Source organism: Pyrgilauda ruficollis, unplaced genomic scaffold (genome assembly GCF_017590135.1).
Source record: "Pyrgilauda ruficollis isolate IOZ18807 unplaced genomic scaffold, ASM1759013v1 scaffold11, whole genome shotgun sequence".
Taxonomy (NCBI): Eukaryota; Metazoa; Chordata; class Aves; order Passeriformes; family Passeridae; genus Pyrgilauda; species Pyrgilauda ruficollis.
The window spans coordinates 2,882,897-2,905,797 of record NW_024509210.1 but is presented as its reverse complement, the minus strand read 5'-3'; the positions used below and the strand labels follow the sequence as shown (position 1 = coordinate 2,905,797).

Below are 22,901 nucleotides of genomic sequence, written 5' to 3'. Positions count from 1 at the left end.
TTCTGTGAAGGCCACTATTTTTTTTAACACCCTCCCTATAACAACAAATCTTCTGCATCAGCCAAAATATGTGAATGTAGGGAACAGTGTTATTGGGAGGGTTGAACTCCTGGACTTCCAGTGATAATCAAACTCGTAAAAAAGAGGTAATTTTACAGTAAATGACCTGCTAAAGTCAGGTACCCCAAAACAACGCCATTATTTCTTGACTTATTCAAGGCATTATCAGCGTGGATGTAGCTCAGGTGAGGCTGACCTGATAACAGGGAGATGGTAAGCCCTGTGATCACTTCCTCATCCTGGACACATAGGAAAAGCAGGTGGCAGGTGGGTGTGCTGTCTTGTTGTGGCAGCCCACATTTTTCCATTGTAAATATTGTTAATGGTCGTGGTTGATTTTGGCAGCTCCCACTTTTGGGTATTTCTCTTTCCCCTGCATAGAACTTGCCTTTCTTGGGGTAAAACCAAGAAAGGAGTTCTTCTAGGCAGTGAGGCATGGAAATTCTTCTTTTTCTCGTGTCCTGCTGAGCAGGCATTGTCTGTGAAAGTTGAACAACTGAGGGTGGTAGTGACTGGAGAAGAGTAGCCACAACCTTACGCATTTTCTGAGTAGGTGGGCAGGGTAGCTACCGTCTCCTTCTGGCCTATCCCAATCACCTACAATATCCTGATGTTTGCACAGACTGGTGAGAGTGCTGCAGGGGAAGATGTCATTTTTGAGCAGTGATGCTGTTTCTTGGCTTCATGAACAGAAAGAACTTCTGGCTCGGAGGAAACAGCTAGCTAGTGAGCAGCATTAGCCTTGAAGCTCCTCTTTTTTCTGTGTGGTTCTCTTGGTGGGTCAGAGCCTACAGCTCATCTTCTCAGTGATTCCCGGTCTTTATTTCTCTGCACAGATGCCTCTGAATTGTCCTTGTTCCATTACTGTAGTTTGTAGGCAGATTGTGCAAGAATAGGCTTTGGAAGCATCTTCTTATTGGGATATGTTTAGACAACAAAGATTTGCCAGTCTCCATCTACAGATAAGCTAACTCATGCTGTTCGTGACACAGGCTTTGCATTTAACCTCTCAGGTGTAACAGTTTGCAGTAAAAACATGTAGGGCATTGCTGGGGTTTTGGCAGTACAGAGCACAGCCACAGTTTGGGGACTCCTCCAGGCTCAAGGAGTGTTCACTCGTGTGCATTTTGCTGCTAGCTGTGACTTACCTGGCCATACCTGAAAGGTTTGCCAGGACTCAGCAGGTAAATGGAGTGGGAAAACACCACACATTGGCAAAAGGCAATCATGTCATCAATTACACAGGAAAGAAAGTTTTTTTAACTGGTACCATGTTGTCTCTCTCATAGTCCTGTTACAAGCACTCACGCCAAAGAGGTGGCAAATACTGCAAACTTTTTTCTGTACTTATTTATTCATTTTTTACTTCAATTTTCTTTGCTTATGCTCTCGCCTTCTGGGAATGTGCAAATTATCAGGCCTCACTGCCACAAATGCTTTCAGAAAATGAATTTGAAAGCTATATGCACAAACACATGAAGAAAGTGAATCATTTTGGATATTCTTAGGTAGTCATGCCAGAAGTCCTTCTCCACTAGAAAACAGAAGAAAACCCATAGGATACTCACTTAGCTGTCCAGACATACTGAACATCCAACATCATCAGGAAAACTGAATGTGACTAATCCACAAAATGTGTAAAATTGCTTTAAAATAATTATGAATAACGAATTCAAGACATTTGCAGCATGCTCATGAATATGTCAAAAATTAAACAAAAGATGACAAAATTGAAACATGAATGTAACTTGTAAATTCTTTCTTCGGTCCTAGTCATATTTCCTCGCTCACACGAACAAAGCGAATGTCACTGAATTGCAGTAATCTTCAAATAATGTGTTTATTTATAATGGTTTAGAGAGCAAATATTAATGGCTTTGTTTCAAGTGTGACTTGGGACTATGTCAAATGTTTTCTTTTACAGAGTAGATATTAGATGCCAGGACCTTCTCTTCTGATAATAATTCCTGTTGCTGCTTTCTTGTTAATTGTGTGTCAGATCTGGAGTGGCTTTAGGTGATTTAAAATCATGCCATGGGGCGTGTGGGATGGTCCTTGTGTGTGCTGCAGACAGACCTTCCCTGCTGCAGCTCCCGAGCCACAGGGAGAATGCAAATACCCCATTTCGTAGTGGGTTTGTGCCAGTTCTGCCGTGGAAAGCTCCAATTCAAACAGTGTTTATATGCAAGCTCAATATACCTGGAATTTAGGAACAAATGCCTTCTTGCTTTTAAAGCTTTTAGCAAAACATTAGCAGTGCTTTATAGTGTGATGCAAAGTACAGTGCCAAAACTCAGGATAACAAGTGTGTTTGAAAAACACTGAGCCTTGAACTAGTTTCTTTATTTGTTAAAAAGTAAGAACGGAATGAAGGAACAAAAGAAAGGACAAATAACTCACATGCAAGTATATTTGATGGTAGCTCAGCCACATCCCTCTTTGGCCATTGGTTGGGCCAGGCCTGGGGATCCTTTCATTCAAAGGTTAATCTTTTAATATGTATGCCAAAGTGTAGTAAATTCAGGGAACATTTCTGTTTCCTTCAGTACCTTTTTAAAGAACTCAGCGACCGCTGAGGCAGACCGTGGCTAAGGATCTGTCCATCCCATCCAGGTCGTGTGCCAAAAAATCCCTGTAGGCATCAGGAAGACATCAAAGGTTGAGCGGGGTTTATAAATAAGGCAGGGCGGCGTGGCCAGAGCTGGCAGCCGGCGCTGGAGCCCTCGGAGCTCATCCCACGCTCCCGCCGAGCCGCTCATCTCTGTTTATATGAGTAATGGAGCGGCTGGGGGAGGGGATTTGTAAGCACGGAGCAAACACTCTTAGTGTTCATTTTGTGTAACACTGACATCCACACCACGTTGAGACTCCCAGCGACGTGGTGTGCAGTCACATGCTGTAGCATTCATGAGTACAGATATAAATCAGGCAGATGTTTGTCGACTGGAATGGGTAATAATTTCTTTCTCTCTTTGTTTGATTTTGCATGTTAGCCTGAGATGACAATTTCAGAATTGCTTTCTGCAGTACTTTTCAATAAGCAGAATGTGCTTCACTGGAGATAGATGGAGATATTTCTGTAGGGAGATAAATGTATTTTTAGATAGACACAAATATGGACTTACTCCCATATGCACATGCATTTATATATATACTCATACACATACAGATTTTTTTTTTTTACCTTACACCACTGTTGGGGGAAGAAAAAGGATCTGACTTTTTATTTTAAACCCAAAGCTTTTCTTTTTTTCTGAACAGACCAAATTTGACAGTGCTACTCAAACTATAAAATCAAATTAGCACCCTTTATTGTGTTTGCAAACTAATTAAAATGTAAAATGTCCTGAAACCACTGGCTTACTGTGTAACAAATTTAAGATTAGAAACAATTAGAAGACACTCAAGAGGTTTCTGATGTTTAGATTTCTGACATTGTTCTAATCATCCCTTTAAGTAATGAAAACAATGGTTACCTAAAAATTAAAGGTTTAAAGCAGATTATCTTATTCAGTACAGTCATTAGTTAATAATTGTTTATCATTTTAAATGTTGCCATAGTAGTCAGAGGCTGATTTTTAAATCTGAAAGCAGAGGGGACATGTAATAATGAGCAAACATCTGCTTCATCTATTATTTCTATATATGATCATAATTTATGTTGTAATAGCACTATTGAAAGATGAGTGTGATATTTTTTATGATGATCCATATCCCATTCCTCGTATGGCTCAGCACAGCTAGGATTTAGTCACTGTGTTATTTCAGAGCTGTTTTATCTTAAGAGTTGGACAAAACTGAAAGTGATTCACATTAATTTGTATGTGTGGTATGTAACCCTTATGAAACAATCAATCACTTATTTCAGTACTTGTCAACTTCCAGAACTAGCTGTTAAGGGGTTTTTTTGATCCCTTTCAAGACTCAGGGGTATTTTTTTTATTTTTTTCTTAAACTTTTTTAGAAAAACTTTGACAAGGCTGACAGGATATATAAACATTTCTTGGAGCTGTAAGGAATTTCAATATTTCAGAGCATTTCCAATGCCAGATGTTTCCTAAAGTTGGAAATAGCAGTTAGTACTCTTGCTTAAAGATTAGAAATAAAGGCAGCAGGGTGATTAATGCAAAGTTGCCTATTAATATTAAATTTTGTTCTTTTTTGTACCAGGGAGAAATATTTGTGCTTTCTGTCTGATTCCTTGGGAGACCAGTGTTTGACTTAATATTAATTAGTTATGTGAAAGTGGAATAGATTAGCCTTGGGGGATATTCTATAGAAATGTATAGTATGTCAAGATGTAACCCATAGAGGACGGGAATCTCGTAATCAGCATTTACTGTAGACAGATGTGTACATTTCTGTGAGTGATTGTAGTGGAATTATTTATTATGCTTTCGCCTGTTAAGAATCCAGTATAAGACAATGTGCTCAAAGTGTTCTCCATTAATTTTCAGCGCCAAATCTTAAAGGCAGACCGCGCAAAAAGAAGCCATGCCCACAGAGAAGAGATTCATTAAATGGCATTAAGGATTCCAACAATAATTCTGAAAGCAAAGCTGTTGCCAAGGTAAATCACTTAATAATACTCTTTTCGGCACTCTCTTCTTTTTTAGGTACAACCCTGCCTTTGTTTCCCAGCATGCGGTTTCACATTTAGAGTGTAACTTATTTTCTTGGGGAGGTAAACTTAATATTTTTCAGTAGCTTTATTTTTCACTTTAAATCATGCCTGTGTTCAAAGTTACCAGCAATTATAATCACATAACAACCTAATGCTATCAGCTTGTTGGTAGCTGGTAGTGCTTAAGCTTTCTTGGCATCTAGTGTTAGTTTTCGCATTCTGTGACACACAAACATAGTGTGTGACAGTATCTAGGAATTAAAAATAAACCTGGGAGCAGCTCACCCTGTTACAATGTACTTCTAAATATAAGTTTGAAGATAAACAGACTATGAAACAAGAGCTGCCTCAGTAATGGTTTCTAAGAAGCAAACACAAAAGACATTACCCTGATGTTATGATCTCAACATTTTTTAATTGAAAAAAAAAAAAGATAAAGGCAGAAACTCAATATGAAAGCATAAAAAAATCTGGGCTCTTTCTTTAATACTGACTGCTGAGCTGCATGTTCCATGCTTTTACTGAGTCTTCTGTATGGGCTGCAGTGCTTAGCCCATACTGCAAGTAAAAATTGGATCACTGATTTGTGTTTATAGACTTAATCTCTAAGATATTTGTGGGTTTGTGTCTTTTCCTTAAAATATTTTAAAATGGAGTTTCTGTAGTATAAATTGCATCCTATATTGTATGTTGTCTGAGTGGTTTTAGACATGAATTTAGTTTTCTCTTAAAAAAAAGAGCAGCACAAATGGCTCCTTTCAAGATGATTTAATTAGAAACTCTGAGGTGCAAAGATGGAAAATTACTTAAAGCAATAGTTGATTTTTATCTGAGACAAAACTTTGTCGCTTGTACTTTTAAGCTAAACAACTAAAGAGATTTGCATATACTGAATTTTTACACCAACTCCTCCCAAATCTCTTGTTTCAATAAATTAGATGGATGTGTATCCAAAAAAACACTTCCATTGTTGTGACCATCTCTTTAGGAAATACAGTGGATCTATAGATCCATTTGCGTTGGTATTGTTGTACACAGTGAATGTCCCGGGAGATTAGGAGGTTAAAGAGGTCAAGTAGGAGTGTTCTGCTCTCAGTTTCTCACAGGAAGGCAAATTAAATTCCACCTCCTCCTCCTCCTCCCTAGGAATTCAGTTAAAATTGTGCCTTCTGTTGATGACGATAAAAGAGGCTGAAGTTCATGATGAAACTCTGCCCTTAAGTCATTGTTTCTCTTCTTTTTGTGCCCTATTGTGCTCAGTTGGAGTCTGTACGATCGTATTAGACAGGCATGGTAAAAGGTGATGGAGCCTGGTGTGTTGAGTTGCGGGGTCCTGCCAGATACTATTGAGTTTGTCTGAATGTTTTCTCTGTGAAAGAATGTGCAAAATCCGTTGTGTGAAAATGTCTCAATTTGCCTCAATTCTCCCTTCCCCCAAGCCATTTTTCATGTCAAAATATTGCCAGTGCACTGTGGCATGGACCATATTGTCGAAGCACCCCAGACTGTAGCACAAGTAGCTCTGCCTCTTCAGCACCTGATATATAGGTATTAGGCAATTAAAAACAACAGTAACACTTCATACCAAATTGTTTATCCTCTCTGTTTATCTTTGGGTTCACACTACTAGTCAGATGGGAGGATGTTTCAGATAAGAAGTAATTCCACCTATTTATCTAGTCATACTGTGCTCATCGTTGTGCAGATATTAATAGCATTAATTATCTTGGCCAGCTTAATTTCATTATAAATAATAGACATGCTCATGATATAATGTCCTCGCATGTAGTCACACTGACTTCACTGAGGCTCTTCACATCAATCTGTGTCTGAGGGCTGTGGGTACACTTCCCTGACAGCAGGACAGTGAATCAAACCCTCCATAGCAGATGTACTGCACTTTCTGCAGACCCTGCCTGTGCCTTACTGGGGAGGGAGGAGAAGAGTATTTGGGGAAGGGGAGAAATAGAGATCCACCTACCATCTTCTCATTGCTGGGAACTGTTGGGATGTGGTCATCTGAAGCTCCATGTTGGAGTTCACCATTGGTTATCCTCCTCTGTGAGTGCTCCATGTCTGACTAATGCTGACAATGGGTCCATGGAGAGCAGGATTGAACACTGCTCATGTAAATGGGACTAATCCACTTGCGTCAGATGCTGAAGCTTTTGCAGTCCTGGCCATATTCTTGTCGCAGATAAAATCCCTTCTGACCAGAAGTTGTGCTGCTTGCATTCTCAGATCGTGTCACTCAGTGTCTGGCAGTAGGCTCATTTCTCAGTGGTGGGGCGACAGCTCTGATGGAGTTGCCGTGGCTGTATGGTTTGGGTTGGGAAACGGCAGAAAGGGCATTCCAAAGGCTGTGGTTTTGAGCCTGTCAAGACCAATGCAAGCTGCATAGTTGTCATGACTTGCTGAATTTCATGTTCTCAACTGCCAGTGACTAGAAAGCTTAATTCTTAAAACCTAGTTCTCATCAGGCATGTTTGTCTTGAGCTATCAGCAGATCGTTTTGAGGGTTTCACAGTTAACCTGACAAGGAAAAGTATCTGGTGCATTTCTAGGTCAGTTCCAGTATAGATGACTTGTTAGAAATAGAGTGATGGCATCACAGGTAGTGTGGTCCTGGACCTGCAGGTGCTGCCAGGGAAGGTGGGTCTTTTGTGTCCCACTTCTTGCTTTTGCTCTCTTGATCTCTTTGGTGGTCACTGCATCAATTTTAGTGCCTCCTGGGTAACATGCCAGAGGAGTTCCATCCACGGCTGGGAGAGGAATACAAGGCCATCTACACGAGCAGGATCAGCTCTCCTGGAGAGGGATATATCAAGATCTTCCGTTGAAACACTCCTAGGACTCTGGAGGCTTTCATATTTGATACGTCATCAATACTGGACAGGCTTTTGGAACCTGCGAGCTCTAGCAGATGACCCTCATTGTATCTGCTTCATCTTCCCAGAGAGTGTTCCCAATTCAAAGTGCATTCTAATGCTTTTTAAAACTGGCTGATCTGACCATTTTGAGGAACTGAAAGGATTAACTTGTTAAACATGGAAACTGTCCCCAAATGAATCTATTAATTACATCCCCTAGTCCAATTGCTGAAGTAAACCTCACTTCATTTGTACGGCAGGATCTGGGAAATTAGTTTAAAAGTTGCCAGGATATGCTTTTCATGTGGCCACAGGTGGCCTGGCATGCTCTCAGACCTGGAGATTTATTCCAAGTGCCTCGACCATTATCTGATGGAAACTGTAAAGTGAAGATCTGTTGTGGTCTGTGTTGTGTGTGACCTCTGGCAGGAGAAGACAAAGACACAGTTGTACCCATGAGTGTTCACTGGCCATTTGGTCATGGATCATCCACCTCTGATGGAACACACAGCAGGAGATGGTCAGATGTTCCACACCTCATCTCATTGCACCCCTGTCTTATCCAGCTTAACCAGCTGTGGCACTGGGTTTGTGTTTTGAAAGAGAAGGGCAGTTCCTGATGCTTGGAGCAAATATGGTATCATTCTCACTGATTTTGATGTGTTTATGCTGGCATTACCCAGAATGGCATTTGGCCCTTTTTGTTCTCCTTAGTCATTGGTCATGGCATTCATCCGTATTGCCTGTCAGATGGTGGGGAGGTTCCAGAAGTGAGGTTTGGGCCTCAAATGCTGAGCAGATGAAGCATTGTAGCCTTCACCAAAGCTTTGCTGAACCTGATACTGCTTGGAGTCAGCCCACTGCATTTTGACACCTCTGAGTTCCACAGGGGCTTTGACCTTGCTCCTGTGTAGACAAAGAGAGGAAGGTTGTGTGTACCATGGGTTTTTCCCACTCCTGGTAGTTTTCTTAACATTACTTTGCCTTTGACTCCATTAGGGTAGTATCCCTTGCCATTAGTTTGCTTGCACAGCTGTGAGCTTTGATTTCACTTAGAGTTCATGTCCAGGTTGTCTTTGTAAACATTGTTCTGAATTGTCCAGTTTGAAAAAGAGAATCCAAGCAAGTGGGTGACAAAAATGAAAAGTTGTTCCCAGGTCCACTGAATTTGTTCCAAATTTGCAGCTCCAATTAAAAGTCCTAGAATTATTGAAGTCTTGCATTCCTTTTGGGAGTGTTAACCCAGTCTTTGGTGAAGCATTGAAACCTATGACAATGTAATCTAAACTACAGAAGCTGCTAAATAATATTTGTGAGATGCCAAAGTAAAAAAAGTCAAGGAATTACAGTGCTGACCTGAAAAGTGGATGAGGATGTCCAGAGTTCATTTAATAGGGAAAAAAGCCCTGTTAGCTCCTTTGAGTTTTGGATGACACCCGTGACCTTTACAAAAGTTTAATCAACAAGCATATCTATTACTAAAATACAAAGGATGGTGTCTTGTGCTGTAGGAAGACGACATCTCCTTGAACTGTGCAATTGGAGAATATCAAGCAATACACTGGACATACTTCAGCAGCAAGTGTTCAAGAAAAATCCTGCAGGAAGTCCATTTCCCAGTCCCTGCTGCGTTGCCTGGGAGGAGTGAGCCTGTACCCTCCAGTGGCCAATATTGGAGGTTTTTCAGCAGCATCAGTTGCCATGGAAAATTGTGACCACATGTCCACTCTGCTTGGGAGCTACCGTTGCTTTGTCCAGCATCTGTGGAAAACTGTGGAGCAGAACACCTGAGCTCAGTACTCTCTGCAAAGTTATTACCTGGAGCAGTATAAAGATTTTGCTTTCCTTGAGCCTGAAATGCCAGAGTATCTTTTATTAAGATAAATAACCATATTGTGGTTGTGGTGATCTTTCCAGTGATATGTTTGTTGTTTGTTTACAAGCACTTACATAATGCCTTTCATAGCAGTTGCTTCCAAATTGTCAACAAGTATCCAGAAAGCACCTGGTTTGGAAGTGACAGCTCTGAAGGAGGGTCCATGGGTTGCTTGACCCAAGAGCTCCTGCCTTCCTGTACAGCAGGATACCCTGTTCTCCTCTGGTATCCTCCTAAAAATACCAAGTGCTGGCTCTTAGAGCCTCCCTGCTCCCTCTGAGAGAACAAAGGACCTGTGTTGGATGGAGTATGGAACTACTAGAAGGCTCCTGGCAGCACTCAGAAGCATTGAAGGGACAGTGCAAATCCAAAATACACATAACCATCTCCACTACCTTGTATTAGAGAACTTTCAGTGTTGGAAATTTATTGATCCCATGGTCCCAATGTCTTGGTCATGTACAGCTTTTAAACATCAGGTTTCTGCTTCTTTTTTTTTTTTTTTTTTTTTTTAATACATACCATAAGTGAACACTCAATTTGTAATTTGCTTCATTCAGTGAGAGGATTATCTTCAAGAGGGGCTGCAGGATTAAGCCAGTCTCACTGATTATTTTTCCTCATGTATGAATGCTGAGGAGAGGTAAAGGGGTTCTGATTTATTGATTTCCTGACTGGCACACATCTGCTGGGCAGTCCAGTGGGAGACGTGGAGCTCTGGGCCTTAGGTGCATTGGGGATGCCAGTGTCTACCAGGAAAGTGTCCAGCTACCAGCTTCTCCCTTCTGCTAAATGCTTAGGGCTGTGCTCAAGTTTAAGCAGATGCTCAAATACACTTGACTTGAGTCCGTGCTACAGCAGAACCTCCACTTGTGTGCAGAGGGCTCTGCCTGGATAAAGCTTACCACGCTTTGCATCTGTTTTGGTGGGCCAAAGGAGAGAAAAATGTGTCATTTCAGAGCTGGCTGCTGAGCATTCCTGGAAGGGGCTGAGCACCCTCAGCTCCAGGGGTTGTCTACGGGAGTTGACAATGCTCAGTGTCAATCCTGGAACAAGGGTTATTATTAGACTTGCTAATGGCAAGTGTATGTGAGAGATAGAAGCTGTGACATAGCAATGTATAGTCATAAAAATGCAGATCTGGAGAGCATTACCAGTGAGTTATAATGATTTAAAGATGTGGCTGTTTAAAAATGTTGTGACTAAGATTCAGAACAAGACATTTAGCTCTATAAATAGCTTCCTTTGTTTCCCCTCAAACACAGTTGCATGGTTTGGCCTTCATTTTTTTAAACAATCCATTCTGCTAGGAGAGGGTATTTATTCCTAAAGTGAAAATTAAAGGTTACCCAGATCTGATATGACATCTTTTCTTTTCCCAGGTAAAATGTGAGGCTAAGTCAGCTTTGCCCAAACCCAAGAGTAACAACAGCAACTGTAAGAAAGGCTCAAGTGAGGATAAATCAAAGATTGCCATAGGTGAAGAATGCAGAGCTGATGAGCAGGCTTTCCTTGTGGCTCTTTATAAATATATGAAAGAAAGGAAAACACCAATTGAACGAATACCCTATTTAGGTTTTAAGCAGAGTAAGTATCCTTTTTCTCACTTTCTTGTTGACATTTTAGAATGGTTTGGCTTCTCTGGAGAAAATTGCACACAAAGCCTATTTTAAAGCCTTATGGATGGGGAGGGACCATGTTTATCTCTACACATTTTCCAGTCCAGGCATTTCACTGTCTTATGCCTAGATTTGCATCTCTTCCTTCTGGGGTAGTTGCTGCCGGATATTTATAGGTTTAAATCCGCTGATTATGACTAGAAATAGGCATGTTGAAAACTCTCTAGTTTTCTGTTTTGTAAATCTGCAGTGTCTGTAATGCCTTTCTTCTGAGTTAATAATATGACGTATCTTTATTGTGCCCAGATGTTCTTTATGAAAGGACACACATTAAAGGAAGACATTTAAAGGTGGTCAAGAAAGGCACAAAAGGGATCATATTTTTAAGCCCCAAAATGTTTATAGTTAATAAATTACTGACTTTAGATAATAAAACCAGACTGTATTTGCTTAATACAGAATGCAGTCTCGAGAATTGCTTTGGCATGTACGGTTTGTAGTGCCACGATCTGTAAATTAATTGTATGTGGAGAAGATACGGTTGAAACTGAATTTTGCATAAATATTGCAGCACAATGTAGATCTTCCACAGTTTCCAACAAAAGCTGTAAATGGGGGTATTTTTCCTCCTTATCTATAGATTGAATGATACTTTATTTCCTTAAAGGGAAAACGCCATGGATTGAAGTATTATTTACTCTAATTTATCTCCTAGATTAAAACCATGTGTTATTTTGATGAAGAATGTCAAACCTGTATGTTTTACATAACAATTTACATACCTAATAGCAATTGGCACTGATTGCAACAGGCCTCCAGCAGCCATTATAAACTTATATAACTCAGAATGATTACAGTGTTTGTCTGAAAACTGGCTGCTTGAAATGGGAGTAAAATTAATGTACTATGAACAGCTTCGTTGCATTATGCATTGATTCAGATTAAATCAAGGCCTAAGCAAAGCTCTTGATAGCTTTGAAGCAGTGCAAGGTTCAATGAGGCTTTCAGAACATTTTGTGTTGAAGAAATTTTTTTTTCTCCCCCACCCCCTCATGCAATTATTCTGCATTCCATCAAGCATGGAGACAGGGTGGGCTCAAAAGACAAGCTAAAGTATTATTTCTAAAGTTGCCCACTGGGGGTAGGGGCTGCTGCTAACATTTCACTGAAATACATTGAAACTTGCCTGACATTCATTATGAAGTGGGGGCCTGATCCTGCAAATACTTAAATACCAAAAGTATGCTGAGAGGAGCAGAAATGTTTGCAGGATGGGGCTCTGTATTTGTCCAGCAAGGCTTGTGCAAACATTGCCAATATAAATAGGTTGTTGGGAAGAGGCAGTGTGTACAGTACAGCAGAGCATCCCCCCATGGAGAAGGAGATCCCGTTCTCCATGGTCCTCAGCGTTACTGCTGACCTCATGTATTTGTAGCGTGTCTGTGGGGAATCACTGTTGGTGGAATTGTGCATACACCTTGATAGGACTGACATGGATTTTTCTTCTAACAATTAAATGAGCTAAAATAAAAATTAAAATAAAATTTAAAAATGAATAAATAAATAAAGTAAACGCCAGCAAGCAGTGACCCCATGGGACAGGGGGCCAGGATAAAAAGCATGTGAAAGGAGAGAAGTTCTGCAGGAAATAACAACTCTCTCCCAGCACATCTTTTGAATTGAGTTGCCTCTGTGCTCTGACCCCACAGCCACAGGCAAGGCACAACCAGCCACAGCACAATTATTCCAGTAATGCTCATTCGTGCTCCATCTGGGTTCATTCACGCAGGGCCGCTAGAACGCAGCTTATTGTTCATTGATTATGGAGCCCATTATCTGAGCTGCAGTAAATATTGGATATTGTCTAATCAATAGGCCTCCTCTGTGATTCAGTGTGTGGGTCTTGCTTGCTTGCTAATGAAACTGGTATTAAACAAATAATTAAAAGTAACATTCTTCCCAGTGAGTAATTTTTATTATCAAAGTTATGGAAACATGCTACAGTCATTATACCGTGTCTCTTATCAGCAAAGTCAAATGAGCCCATTACCTTTGTCTCAGTGTATTTTTCCAGTCCTGTTAAGGAATCTCTGAGTGTGTTCTCTTATATGTAATTAAAAATATATATAGTGTGGGCTAATATTTACTCTTCAGATTATGTAAATACCTCTTTGGAAAGTGTTTCGCAGGAGCTTTTTCAGGGACTGTGAGCTTTTTTTCTCTTTTTTTCTTTTTTAAAAACTGTTTAATTTACATTTCTTTGAAATATGTTGGCTAATGCAATGCTTATCTAAATACTTATTGTCCCTCTAACAGTTAACCTTTGGACTATGTTTCAAGCTGCTCAAAAACTGGGAGGATATGAAACAGTAAGTGTTTAAGTAACTTAAATGAAATAATTGTGCAATCTAACTTTTCCCTGTTAGAAAAAAAAAAATGTGAAAGCAAACAATCATTTGCTGCATTTTAGACTAGCTGTACTCATTGTGGGTTTATTGGGCCATTTTTGGAAATGGTCCCAATTAGTTCCAGATCTGGCAAAATTGTAAACTTGTCGTAAAAACTCCAAGTGGAAAACATATGTAACTCTTCTCTGTCAAGGAAATTAGTTAGGTCTGTAATTTTTTCCCATGTTGAGAAAGGGCTATTATTGTACAACAAGCCAAGATTGCATAAAAGAAATTTCACTTGGCAACATCCCTGACATCTGTTCATGTCTAATATGGGAAATGTATTAAAGGCTTTCAAAAGTAATCAGCATTGTCCATTAAGGAATAGTATGCTGCAGAATCTTCTCTTATTCCAAGTGTAAAAGATCTTTATTAGACAAGGGTCAGTACCACATAAACAGGAAGTTATCAAAGTAATTCAGAAAAGTCTCTGACACTTTTTATCAGCTAACCATATCTGACAAGAGCAGTTTATTTTTAGCTCACAGGAAAATTTGATGGCCACGGATTTTACAGCATGTATTTTGAACCAATAAAATATTAGAGCAACAAACTCAGATTAAAATCTTGAAATGAGAAGAAAGAGCCGCATTAATATGGCACATCGAGATGACATCTGTAATAAAAAAACAATTGACATAGGAAGATGTCGTCACTGGAAATATTTTCTTCGCACACAATGATCAGATTAAGTTGTTCAGTTCCTGCCACAGTTAGATGAAAGAAATTATTTTTGCTTTGTTTATGAAGTAATCTGGGACATATCTGTTCTGTAGAGAAATGACAAGAAAGGCACTATCAAGAAACTGAAAGTCATTTGAACCAAAATGCAGAACTCGCTGTTTTCCTTACATGCAAGTAAAGCACATTGCTCTGTACATCAGCAGCCTTGGGCTGGTTAGCATGGGTGTGCCTGGGATTTTGTGAAACGTGAAATCTAACGTTCTTTAAAAAAATATATGCTTGATTTGGCTTTTACTGTTGCTCTATCTTTCATTAATCAGCACATACCATGCTTATGTACAGGGGTGTGTGTAGGTGTGCTCATGGGTATGTATGAATGAATAGCTACCATAGATAGATCGTTACAGCAATTATGAGCAGTAATTGCTTGAGTTGTAAAGTGCAACGAAAATGAGGGCTGAAATCTTGAACTTGATCCAGAGCACCAGGGAAGGCCAGGAGGGAGATTGAAGGGAGAGTGAGGTGTTCAGAGTGCTCAGGAAGGCGAGCAATTTTCACAGCAATGTTTCAGGTTTGCTTGAGGGGACTGAGTACAGAAGCAGGAATGCCGAAGCGGTGGCTTGCTGGAGAGACCTGAGTTTTAGTGCCAGAGGGAGAGGGGTGGATTTTGACGAGCTGGAGCAGGTGAGCCTCTATACCTGAGGGAGAGCAAGAATAGGATTGTGAATTTGTGACCACAAGGCCACAGAGCCAGGTTTGAGAAATGTGACAGGATCAGAGGGGAAGGATCACATACATGAGGATGTCAGCCAGAGTAGCTTCAGTCCAAACTTGTCTCAAAGCTCCTGTCCTTTTCTCGGTGACAGATGTTCTCTGTTGTTTAGGGGCATTTGTCACCTTGAATGAAAATGCACCAGCAGTGCTTATTCTTCATAGAGAGTGAACTAAGCAATTGCTCCCTGTTCAGTAAATGGCAAGGCAGGCACAGTTCACACCCTCTGACAGAGCCATGAGCCCAGCTTTCGTTGGAGAGTGACTGTGTCTGAAATGATGGGCCTGATCCTGTTTCTATGATGTGAGTGGCATCTGTGCTCTTTGCAGGCAAGCTGAAGTTGGGAGGACTGTTGTGATGCAATTTAAGTTGTATATGGAGCATGAGGTTTCCTGACCTCATTCTCTTCTGTTAGCAGTCTCATCCTTGATATGGATCTGCCTTTGATTTAAATTCTCCGAGTCTTATATTGATAGCTGTTGCAATACTTTGACCTGTGCACACCCTGGGTTTTATTATTTTATGGCCAGTTGATATGCATTGAGTTTGCCAACTGCATTAGTTTGTATGTATTTTATAATGGCAAACACTGCTGAGAAGCTTTTGTGTTTTATTTGTTTCATTTTTCACAAGTCACTGGATGGTAGGGGTGACATGGACCTCAGTTATCAGTTCTAGGATCTTAGGCAGGTCTACTTAGATGCAGAAATTTCAAGTGAGTGCTTTAATTCAATGTTGAGCAGAATCCACCACTCTCATACGTGGTTCCACCATCTGTTGATGAGGAGAAGTTGTGGAGTGCAACCGCTTTGTCAAACCTGCCCTGTTCAATATGCATTTATCTCTATTGCCCCTTCCAACTGACTTGAGCAAACCATTACAAGGGCTTCATCATCTTTAATTGGTTTTAAAATTTCACAAGTTTCTGGTTTGTGCATTGAGATAGAAACAGGTCTTTTCTCTTGGAAATATTGTAAAGAAAATTATATTTAAAAGTAGATATTTGACTTCCACATGTGACAGCCATTTTATGAACAGGAAATAGATAAAAGATTGCTTAAAATGACATATGGAAACTTAAAGTACATGACATTTTTTTTACAAGCATAGAAACCTTCCCAGTTAAAGCAGTTGCAAACTTCACATCCTTTTATTTGGCAGAACAGATATAGTCTGCCCATTTGTAATTTTATCCACTTCCTTGTCCACTTTGTTCATATATAGGTGTTTTGATGCAGTCTAAAAAACATTTTTGAGAAACAAGCATGGATCATGTGTGGTATTTTTCAGCTTCTGCACAGATTCACAGAAGATTTTAGTGATATTTTTGAGTCCAGTCCTGTCAGTTAAGGATCTAAAAGTGACTGAGAACAGACAGGAATTGGATTTGAGATGCAGAGAACAACTTTTTTAGCCATCTGACTTTCTCCCTGGGGGAATGGATCCAGTGAGGCTTGACAGAGAGCATTACCTTTGTATATGGGATATACAGGCAGGATATCTAACAGTGTCAAGTCATGATCGTGTGTCATATTTAAGTGCTCTCCATTTCAAGTACTTAAGAGAGTCATTTCTCCTCCATTTGATTACTAATTCTTAGTTAGTTGTCATCTATAACTGTGTAATACCACACTCCCTTGTACTTGTTGTTGAACAAGGCTTAATAAAAACAGCAATCCATACAAACTGGTTTAAGACTTTAACAGATGAAGCTGTCTCTTTGTAGTTGGTGGAATCATATTTCTCTTAAACAAAGATATGTGAGATGAGCATCTTTGTTACTAATAATAGGAGAGTGCATTGGAAAGTACTCTCTGTAACAGACCTTCAGAGTATGAATGATTTAAAATGTCCCCAGATCACTGGATGAAATATGAAACAATGCCTTGTTGTAGGGGGCTCAGCTGCAGTGGCATTTAACAGCCGTTGCCTGGAATTTTCTCAGTCACCCTAAGTCAAGTGAGTAAAAGGTGCAGAAGTTCATAGATGGGAAACTTCCAGGACTTTCCTAAAGAGTTGTCCTTGGCAAATGATGAAGTAGCATTTTTCCTTCTGAGCCAACATAAAAGGAGTGCCTTGGCATGTTTGCAGAAGGCTATGCTGCTGAATGGACTCTACCTGGAGATGTCTTAGAAAGATAAAGGATAAAAAGAAAATTAGGTGGAGCTTAACCTTCAGTATGTAGCAGCTTAGATTTTGCCAAAGGTCAGTGAGATCCCATTTAGCTGCTGCCTCCTGGAAACACCCATAAAGTGCTTTAGTTTTCAAAAATTAGTGATTGACACATACATCAGTCCTGTGTCTGGGCAGGCCCAATGAAACTGGTATATCAGTGGAATGCAAAGCTAACTGGGTTTGTTTCATACAGAACTAATTCCCAGAGCTCTGAAGAGAGCTGTGAACATCATGTACCATGACCAGAAAATCCCCCATTATGTTTGCAGCAGGAAATAAGCAAGAAGCCCTTCACAAGGAAGGGAGCTGGGAGGTAGGATTGCAGTGCAGAAAGCCTTAAGATTTCTCAAAACAGAAGACACCATTAAAAGCATGTTTGTAAACAGTCTTCTGCTTTAATAGATAAGATCATTGCTCTTATTTGTTTTTTCTTGACTACCTGTCACTGCATAATACCGTGCTTATAGGAGCCAGATCAAATCTGGTCTTACATCCTTAGACAGGCCAGTCACTTTGCTTAACTTGGATTTCTCTTGCTTGGGGAAGATGTCACAGAGGTTTTCAAAGGTGCTGGCTTCCAGTGGGGCCAGCACAAGGATTTTGAAGCTGTAGGTTGGAGCAAATTGCAGGAGGGTTCTGCAACCCAGAAGGCCACTTTAAAACTAAAGCCAGCATTGGAATGTGCATCTGTCAGAGATGACACTGGCCTGTGGAATCGCCTCAATTAATGGGTGAGCCTGGACCATCCTGCACTTCCAGAAACATGGCAAGCACTGGGAGCGATGTATATGCTATTAGGACTAAGGAAAAACAAACCAGAAAACTAAAGCAGCAGAGGCAGACATTTTTGGTAGCAACCACAACCATGAGCAAAGCATTGCCAAGCATTAACCTTTCCTGACTCCTTAGGAAGTTTGGTCACTGAGGTGGCTGGGAAGAGCTTGTATGAGAAAGGCCCTCAGTTTGCATATGGTCAGTATGAACATCCAGCTTGAGCAGTCCTGCCCTGCATGACAAGAGTGCACTTTCCTCAGTGAAGCATTTTGTTCAGATTGTTTAAGGATGTAATTAATCAGTTCCTGTAGTCCTTTGAAGTTTATTAAGCATAAAAAATAAACTTTGCAGAGCAGGGGAAAACTCAACCCCAGGCTTTGTTAGAATAACAATTGTTTCAGGGAATGTCAAATTTAAACTCCCTCTGTGGGAGGGCACAACTCAGTTAATTGCCAAGGATCTCTGGTCCATTGCAGATGTAGAATTGGATAGAACTGGGCAAATGTTTGTGAAAATATTATTATTCTAAGCAGCTTAGAAGACAGAGACACAAAAAATGATCCATGGACTTCAAAGAGACTCACTTTTTCCCTTAGTAGTGTTTACTAGTGTTCCAGCTTGAGTATCAACTCTTGAGGCAGCTCATGAGACGAAGGCTCTAAAGTTTTCCTTTTGAAAACGGAGACCTTGCTTCTTAGTCACATCAGGATGCTTATAAGGGGGACTTAGAGTAGTCCTCCTGCTAACTAATCCTTGGCTTTCATTTAAAGTTTCTGCTCAGCATCACTGTTCTTAGCCAAGGCTTCAGGTCCTGGACAGCCTTGCAAGCCCAGCCAGGTTGTGCTTGTCAGAGGGCCAGAGCACCCCAGACCCCAGAGCAGCTTCGTGCACCTCCATTCCCCATCCGTGAGCCTGCCAGGGTTTGGTTGCAGCAGTGCTCAAGGGATCTGTGATTTTTTTGGGAGCTCCAAGAAGGCGAGGGCTGTCTGGCCACACCTCTGTCCTGTCTGTCCTGAGGACTGGCGGAATGTGGGAGGCAGGACCAGACGTAGCTTCCCATCCAGGCATTCCTCCCCAGCAGGACACTTGGTCCAACTCTCATTTGACTTTTTGCATAAGGAGCATCCATTCATATTCTCAGGATGTGATGTTCTTTATGGCTCATTAGGACTCTGGTTCTTCAAGCATTTTAGTAGTAATAATAAGTGTGGGTAGCTTGGGGAAGAGACAGCATAAGAATTGAAACAAAACAGACTTAGTATGAACCTTATCATCAGATAAGTGTTTGATTTGTATTTAAATAATTTGCTTGTGTGGAATTTACCCTTGAATTGCTTGAATCATTGTGCTGGTAGTCTTTGGGTTTGTTATGAAAGACAGAAAATGTAATTAGTGAATGAAGTCAGTTCATTTAGCTTTATATAAGGTTTTTTTTTTTTTCCCCCAAGGTATCTATAGGTGCAAACTATGCTCAGGTGCTAATAGAGAGTTAAAGCTACTGCTGTTTTCTGGAGAACTCTGCAAACAATAAATTTGAAGAAATTGTGACATTATCAAGTGATATAAGACTCCAGCCATGCTTTTGGCTTTGGAGAATAATTTCTGCAAAGGAAGGATTTTCCCTTTATATTGAGCAAAACAGAAACATCTCTTACCCCGTAATATTTAATGATGCTAGCTATCTCCTCTTGTTTAGATTAAAATTACAGGCCTCAGATTGCAAGTTGTAATATTTGTTCTCTTCTGATTGCTGCCTTTAGCTCCTCAGTAAATGCCATTGACTGCTCTGTGGGTAACTCCAAAGAAGCCTCCAGGGCTGAATATATTAAAATCCATGGCATTCCACAGCAAATGACAAAATTCTCCCCAAATTGCCCCCACCAGTTTTCTACTGGCTTTCTTTATGAGCTGCAGGCAAACAAGGGTGATCTGTTGTGCTTGTCCTATTCCTGTTTCTCTTCCTGTTTTAAATATAGCAGAATATATAAAATAATGAAGTGGTATTCAGAAACAATCCTTTTGCCAGGTCTTCCATCTGTTATTCTGTATAATCCTAATTTCTGTAAAAAAAAAAAAAAACCCAGAACCATGGTATGCAACTCAATATGTTACAAGATGTTTATTTTCATCAGCATGGTCCAATAAAGTACACAGCTCAGATATTAACATTGGAGTACATTAAGATTTCAGTACTATTTGATCTGTATATTTTACAGATATAAATGGATAAAAATAAACAGCTTGTAACATATATAGTTACGGACTATGGTTTTGTGGATTTACAGAATTCTGTGGTGGATTTGGGTTTTGCAGCAGATTCATTTTCTCTAATTCAGTTAAAATAACTGTGTAATCATTATTTGTGCTGAATATGGTTTGAGCTTCATTTTCATAATTCACCGTGGGATTTGTATGCATAACTTCTGATAGTTAATGACCCTATATTGATGGAGATTCTTTTGTGAGTCTGTATCGCTTGTGACTCGATAATGAATCAGTCAGATCTCCATTTTCAAGAGAAAGAAAATAGACATAGTGTTAACTTACCAAAAAAAAAAAAATACACCCAAAGCTCTGTGTACTCTATATATTCTGTAGGGGCTTTTATAGTGCTCGTAGTACATGCTGTTCTGAAAGTGTCATATGTGCATTTGTTGTTGTGAAGTCAAATGCTGTAGAATCTGTAAAGATGCAAGATTAAATTTTCCATTGCCATTTTTACAGATAACAGCCCGTCGACAATGGAAACATATTTATGATGAATTAGGTGGTAACCCTGGAAGCACAAGTGCTGCTACATGTACTCGCAGACATTATGAAAGGTAAGATAACAAATCTGAAATGCTTGTTTAATAATGAAAAAATTAATTTGGAAAGCCTTCAAAGCATTTTGTAAGGAATTAGAGAAAAAGAGAGAGAGTCTTCTTAAAGATTTAGTAAATAGTTCCCCAACAGTTTAGTCAGATAATCCATTGTGATTTAAACCAGAGTGTCTGTCTCCAGTGACTAAGTAAATAAAAAAAGCATCTGATTTTTCTTTGGTATAGATCTTCATTTTTGTAACAGCTTTCCAGTTAAAGAAGCTGAAAAATTGAGGGAAACATACTCAAGGAGAAATAAGAAACAGCAGCTAATTGATGAAAACACTTGTCTTCTATCATTTTTCAGGAATACCAATTAAGCAGATTGTGGTTTTGATCAAAATAATGGGGTGGCCCAAAATGCAGGGTGCTGTTAGTGTTGCAGGTCATGCCGAGCGTTGCATTCCTCTTCTTCATGGCATTCCTTCCCTCCTCCCTGCCTGCGAGCTGCTGCCAAACACTCTTTCTCTGCAGCCATTGTTGCTGGTCAGAACTGTTGAATTCTTATTCTTCCCATGTAGATAATAACTTCCAGGGCTTGTGAAGCCAGCACACATTGAATAAAATACTGGAGCTGGAATGTTGTTTTGATTTGGTTTTTAGAAACAACTGTTGGGTTTTTTTATTTTATTTTTTCTTTTATCTTTTTTCTTCTGGTTTTTTTTTGTTTTGTTTTGTTTTTTCCTTAGACAAGCAAATATGAATAAAAGCTCAGCAATTTTTGGCTCGGATAAGTGAAATTCAGTCTCTTTGTTCCTGGGCATAAACAAGTCACTTTGTTGGGCTCAGGAAGAGATTGCACTTGCCCATGCAGAAGGTGGCACAGCAGAGCTGTGTTCAGTGGGCACTTTCTCTCCTTATCTTAGTGCCTGATGTGTCAGCCTCTCAAAGAGAGATACTGCCATCCTCATGGAGGGTGGGGGATTTGATCATGCTCATTTACAGGGGACATCTCCAGCAGAAGGGCTTGGGTGCACAGAGGAGTTGCATGTAATGAATGCCATTACAAATGTTGGAAGCTTTCTGGAGATTGAGCCAAGCAGCAGAGTGAAGTGAGTGAGTTGCTGTGCTTGTCAGATGGGGCTTTCCCCTGCCTTCATGTTGCAGACAAATGTTATAGATTGTTTTATTGACTCATCAGATTGTGGGTATTCAGCTCTTCCACCTCCATCATTATAGCCCTGAGAGTCTCAGAGCTTCCTCTTGCACCCAAGCCAGCTGATGGGCTTCCAGCTGGCAGTGTGGCTTTTCCCTTGCCAGATGTTCTGTGGGGGATGTTATTTGACAGAGGAGACCCGGGCACACATAAGCATTAGGTCTCTGTGGGTTTGGGTTGCAGAGGGAGCCTTGCTGAAACCATAGAGTCACTGAGAGAGCACATCCTCTTGTAGTTGTGGAAAACTAAATGAGCCATTCACAAATACTCCATGAACCCCTGTCTCTCTCTTCTGCTTTCCTGACAATGTTCAGTGCTAGTGGTTTGGGTGGTTTTTAATATGTAAAAACCATGCATTGCACTTCCATGCATAGAGACTAGTGTATGACTGACTCAGCAGTTACTTAGGTATGCTCTGAAGTGCCACAAAACCCATTGTGCTGTCTTGAAAACCTGAACAGTCTTGGTGCCTTCCAGATTGAAAAGCCTTTCCAGGCTACCCAAAAGCAGTTCTGCTTGACTTGACCTGGTCTGAGAAAAGTGTCTTCTGGTTTATGATTAGATTGGTCTTAATACACTGAAGATCTCAAATCTGAGTTCATCAATGACAGTCTATCATGTAGTTCATGTATAAGGTGTGATATGAGGCAGCACCTAATTTTCCACATCCCTGGCAGGCTATCAAAAGATGACATTTGGAGAAGAAGTTAGCCCTGAGCTTACCTAAAATGTTCTTCACTAAATCTGGTCTGAAAAACCAAAACACGTATATAAAAAAACCTCAGTAACTCATCCAGTCTCTACTTTTCTAGTGTTAGATGCTCTTTTTCCACTACAGGAAAGCTGTATGAAGCCTCAGACTTGAAAAAAAGTAAATGAAATTGTCATGGTTTGTTTCAGCTGGTAATTCTAACTACAGCACCTGTAAATGTAATGCTCATTTATAGGCAAAATGCTCAGATGACATTTAATCTAAAACT

General features: G+C 40.2%; 1 protein-coding gene across 2 annotated transcripts in view; it reads left to right on the top strand.

Moving 5' to 3' along the window:
* ARID5B (AT-rich interaction domain 5B) overlaps positions 1–22,901 on the top strand; it is a 117,359-nt gene that overhangs the window by 74,376 nt on the left and 20,082 nt on the right. Inside the window, exons 4-7 of one of the 2 annotated variants that reach the window (XM_041474021.1) lie at positions 4,518–4,630; positions 10,813–11,017; positions 13,366–13,418; positions 20,629–20,726. In XM_041474021.1, coding sequence (XP_041329955.1) covers positions 4,518–4,630; positions 10,813–11,017; positions 13,366–13,418; positions 20,629–20,726 — 469 coding nt within the window. The remainder of the gene's footprint in view (positions 1–4,517; positions 4,631–10,812; positions 11,018–13,365; positions 13,419–20,628; positions 20,727–22,901) is intronic. The other variant, XM_041474023.1, reaches the window with a different exon arrangement.